We start from the raw sequence: 5,355 nt of genomic DNA on the forward strand, positions 1-5,355 counted from the left end.
TTTTCGAATTTTTTTTAAGTGGGCCAATTCCGGAATAATTCGGAGCAATTCGGAATAATCCGGAGTAATCCGGAGCAATTCCGGAGAAATATTTCCACCAGGGTTTGCTCATTAATTGTTAATTGAATTATTTAAAAAAGTATTTAAAAAATTTATTTTATACATTATTTATCAATTTTTAAATCTAAAAACATGTACTTATTACAACTACTTACCACAATTCAAAGTTTCTATTTATTGTACTATTAAAATGCTTCATTGTTTGCATTGCCAAATTATTGTTGTTGTTATACAGTACAATTTGTACAAAGGTAACGAAAAAAACAAACTTAAATTTTAGTTTGTTAGTAAAATCAAATCCCATTGAGAGATCAATAAATGTTTATAAACACAAATATTTTATTGATAAAAATTTGACAAAAATTTTTATTTTATCAGTGAGTTACATATTTATTATCACATTTATTTTATTATGATAAAAAAATATTTATGACATACAAACTATTTCTCAATGAAAAATAACATTGTTATATCTAACAATTACAAAAAACAATTGGAGAGATAGTAATAGTAAAAAAAAAATACAAAAATTATTAAGGTAAATTTTTGTGAAATTATTCAAATGATTTTTTAATTTCAACAATTTCTTCAGATGAAAATTGGAAATAAGACAATATACGATTGAAATGTTTTGGATCATCTTTAATAAATCTGTGAATATGTGCTTTGAAATAATAATTTTTCATAAGCCTTTGTTTAAGTATTTCTTGATAACTAGGATCAAATTCAAGAATTAAAAATAATTTTTCAATGAGCGTTTCAAACTCAGTTTCATGTAACTTTAGCACATGACATAAAAGTGTAATGAAAACAATATCAGCTGTAAAATTTTTTTTAAATTGTGTTATTTTAACATGATCATTATTAAAACGCCAATTTAAAAATCTATCAAAGTCATCAAAGTACTTGGAGAGTAATAATCCACCACAAATATTTTTTGAAAGTGATAATACTACAAATATTTTACTTTCTTCATCACTTTGAAGTATATTTTTCAGATACAGATCAACAACTTCATATTTTTGTCCGCCAATAAATGTGTTGCAATGCATTTCAAAGCATTGACAAATTTCTGGACGTAGTTTATTTATTCCATCAGTATCATCAATAACAGATGTAACAAGAATAACGGCTTGTAGTTTAAACATTATTGATTTATATATTGACCAACAAATTTCGGCAATACTTTCTTTAAAACGATATGGATTTTTTTTCCAAATTTCCGACATCACCCACAGATCAGTATAAACAGTTTTTTTATAAAAATCATAATCATCAACAATGGTTTGAATTGACCAACTACAAATGGCTTCATTAAAATAATTCAAATCCAATAGCAAATATTGCCAGGGCCATTCTTTAGTCAAAGCAAATATTATTCTTTGTTTATTAAAAAAGAAAAATTTTACTTTGTCGTTTTCTGTCATGTGTGCCAAAAGAGAAAATAAATTACAAGTGTGCTGTTTTAGATTTCGACTTGGAAATAGATCAAACATATATCCGCCAATTCCTCGTTTCAATAGTCTTTGAGCAAGTGGTACAATTACCATATTTTTATCATCTTGACTGAGTTTGTTAATGAAATATTTAACACCTACAGTGTTAGCTCTTTCAACACAGTATTCAAGTGCATCTATTTCAGTAGCTTTAGTTGTAAACCACGATTGATTTTTATCAACAAATTGCATCCAATATTCCACATGGAAAAGCATTTTTTCAGCAGTACTAAATGTCAATTTAATTGCAAATTTTATTGCTTCTGAACACTTGTTCCATACACTGTAGATAATATCCTCAAGGCAATATGTACATGCTTCATAAAAAAAGAATGGCAAACTAAAATTTTCATCATTAGCATTGTAAATATTTAAAAATGTTTTTACTTCATCTACTTTACCAAAACAATCAAATTCAATGTATTTACAAAACTTTTCAATTGTAGGAAAGTGTTCACCTATAAATGGATTATCCCATTTTTCAGATGCACGTCTAAAATAATCCAATAAATTTTCTCCAACTGGTTTCATAATTTGCAGTAAATTTTTCTTTATTGCAACAGGTAGTTTCATTGAATCAACTTGTTCAAATATATCAATAAGCGATTCTCTAAATTTTGGCTTGATTTTATCATCAAAGGTAGACCCTAATTTCATGTAATCAAACCCAACAAAATCACTTGATTTAGCAATCATTGGTCGACTTAGCCATATATTTGCAGCTACTCGAATTAATGCCATTTGTTGTAAATTTAATTCCAGTTTTAATTTTATATCCATGATGATTTTTTTTTGTTTATTAACTTAAAACAATTTATAAAAAGAAATTATTCTTATAACCTCATAAACAATCACTGGGTTATCCAAACGTTTATCACTTAAATATTTTACAATGATATATTTATAAAGAAAGAAATATTTATAAAGAGAGAAAGAGATTAGAGAATGACATAAAATCAAATAGAGATAAGCATCCCCCACATCAGCCATAAAGTGATGTTAAACATTTATTTATAGAATCATGTTGATGGTCAAGTGACCTATATATGAAAATTGGAAATACGCCTTCATAAAATTTCAACAAAACTAAAAAATCTAAAAAAGTAATTCCCCAAAAATTAATTGAAACATACGCAAAAAAATTAATTAATTTTCGTATGTTAAATTCTTTAATATATTTTTTCAACTGATATTAATCATTCATTCAATCATTTGCTCATTGATTGTTGATTTACTCATTTAAAAAATTAAAAACATGGTCCTTTGTTTATGTTTATATTTTTTTTTTTGTGGATATGAATACACTCAGGTTCAAGCCAACATTTGGATTTCGAATATTTCAAGCAATTTCAAGTTTGCCAGTTGGCTTTCCAGCCAGCAACAGGTAAATGATTAACTTCATGTTTCCAATCTAAAAAAAATATGTAATTTTACATTATTTGCTAATTCTTGAATCTAAAAACATTTACTAATTACAACCACTTACCACTTTTTTGTAACAATTCATACCACGACTCAAAGTCTTTATTTATTATACTATCAAAATGCTTCATTGTCTGCAATGCCAAATTATTTTTGTTACCAGCTGCCCAGTATTTTTTATCATACATCTGATTATATGTAATCGTACGAGGGCCAAGTTTATTGACAATTAACTTATAAATCATTTTCTCATTTCCCAATTGTGCACTTATTATCAATCCATAATAATACGAAGTAAAAAATGCCTTTAAAATATCCAAATATTGAGCATCCTTCCTCAGAGCAATATAAATTTTTTTATCTTCAATAACTGGATAAATTAAATATTTTTCATCACGAAAACGATAAACAATCTCTTCAAAATATTCACTTTCCAAATGATTGCTTTTTTTATTTTTAAAAATACTTGCTAAAGATGCTCCAATTGAAATTTCGAATCCACACATTTGTTTTGCTAAAAAAATTCAAATAAAAAATGAAAATTTATATGCATAGAAATTTATTTTATACTGGAAAAAATAATTTATAAATTTACTTAATTGTCCACCAAAAAATAGAGATTCTTTTTGATTAACTTCGTCAACACTAGCTAAGTGTGATTCATCAATATAACGATCAAGTATCAATGCAAGACGATCTTCATTCAATGAGCTCAATCTCAACGCTCTAATAGCTGAATAATTTGCATAGATATGTAAAGTAACAAACAAAATGTACAAAAACATAAAGTACCTAAAAGAAAAGACAACAAATATTATAATTATAATAATATATTGTACCTCTAGATGTTATCAAATAGTAATTTTATGCTTACGTTGAAGGAACCACAGAAAGTAGGAAAATACCAAAAGTTGAAGCAACCAAGTTGACAAGTGTTTCTTGGCTTCCATCTTTTGCTGAGACATCGCAAATATTATTATTAAGAGCCTATAAACCAAGATATATAATTTTATGAATAAATAATTTTTTTATTTAACAAATAGTCTGATAGTTGAGTAACAAGTACCTGATGTTGAGTAAGAGCAGCTCGTGTAGCTCCACCAGCTACAGACACAACTGCTTTCATACTTGTTGATAGACAAAGTATAATTGTTGTATAAGATGTAGCATAATAAAGTAACATTAATTCAAGTCCCATTGCAAGATCATTTAATACATCAGCAAATAGTCTCCATTTTTTGCATTGTGAATCAAGTTGAGTACTGCAAAAATATAAATTTAAAATTGTAAATTATAAATGATGTTGTTTTAAAATAATTTACTTGGTTTACCCAGTTTGCCAAGAAAATACAATACGTCCAATCATTCCAGTACCATCTTTTAATATCCATGCTATTGTTGCTGCTAGTGGAGTTTTATTTGTGTTACCAACACCAACACTTTCCAGTATTGAATAAGTCGTTAAATTTCCAAGTATTGTACTTGCAAATGCCTGTATTTAAATTAATTTTACTATGATTCATTTGAAGGACAATTGAGTGTTATAAATTTACCTGAACTGTGTCCCATATTTGATAGGCAACATAGTCAGGATGAACACTGTGTGGAAATCCTTCAGGTAAAAATATTTCTTTGAGTGTTGATTTGATATTGTGGATGGAAGCCAGAGTATTCCATATTGATGTGTGTGATGATTCAGATATTATTTTTTTGTCTTTAAAAAATTTAAAACACAGTAGAATTAGTTAAACAACAATATCATTATTAATAAAAAATATGTTACCTGATTTAAATATAACATTTTCTTGTTTACTGTCAGAATATATTTCTTGAAAAAATGATTGTTGATCAAACTTTTTTGCAGTGCTCATTTTGTTATTAATTTAATTAACAACGAAACATTTGTTAAAGAAGAGTTTGGAGCTGGTGAGCTTCAATATGTAGATCCGGAATATTTTATTGTTATTGTTTTTGTTAATTCAAAACAATAACATCATATGGATCATATGGTTTGACACAATATGACACGTGGGTACGGGAAGCCTGTCTAGTGTCTGGTTTACAACATTGCTTCAAGGCGCATTTACAAATCGTATGATGGAAACGATACTTTATACCTAAACGCGTCAAATAACAATAAATAAATAGAGCAAGTTCAATTGCAGATGATAATTTGAAAAAAGTGGTGTTAAAATAGAACATTAAATATATTATACTAATGTCTTTGATTTAATATCTTTAATTGACGAAATTTTACCTGTCAAAATTATCTTTTTCTACGCATGACACTGCGCAGTACCGAGTAGAGTTGATAAAGCATAACAATTGAGTTCTGATTACACCACAAAATAAAGCAATAATTTGAATTTTGTTTTTG

General features: G+C 27.0%; 1 protein-coding gene across 1 annotated transcript; it reads right to left on the reverse strand.

Moving 5' to 3' along the window:
* Positions 1 to 2,077: 2,077 nt before the first annotated feature.
* On the reverse strand, positions 2,078 to 5,061 carry LOC122855208 (RUS family member 1-like). The gene is made up of 8 exons (XM_044156401.1): positions 4,762 to 5,061; positions 4,532 to 4,692; positions 4,310 to 4,470; positions 4,045 to 4,240; positions 3,853 to 3,965; positions 3,574 to 3,770; positions 3,043 to 3,492; positions 2,078 to 2,967 (listed from the first exon to the last, which is right to left on the reverse strand). The coding sequence occupies exons 1-8, from the start codon at positions 4,847 to 4,849 to the stop codon at positions 2,906 to 2,908; spliced, it is 1,428 nt and encodes a 475-aa protein (XP_044012336.1). The 5' UTR covers positions 4,850 to 5,061; the 3' UTR covers positions 2,078 to 2,905.
* Positions 5,062 to 5,355: the final 294 nt, after the last annotated feature.

Source organism: Aphidius gifuensis, linkage group LG4, assembly GCF_014905175.1.
Source record: "Aphidius gifuensis isolate YNYX2018 linkage group LG4, ASM1490517v1, whole genome shotgun sequence".
NCBI classification, from domain to species: Eukaryota; Metazoa; Arthropoda; class Insecta; order Hymenoptera; family Braconidae; genus Aphidius; species Aphidius gifuensis.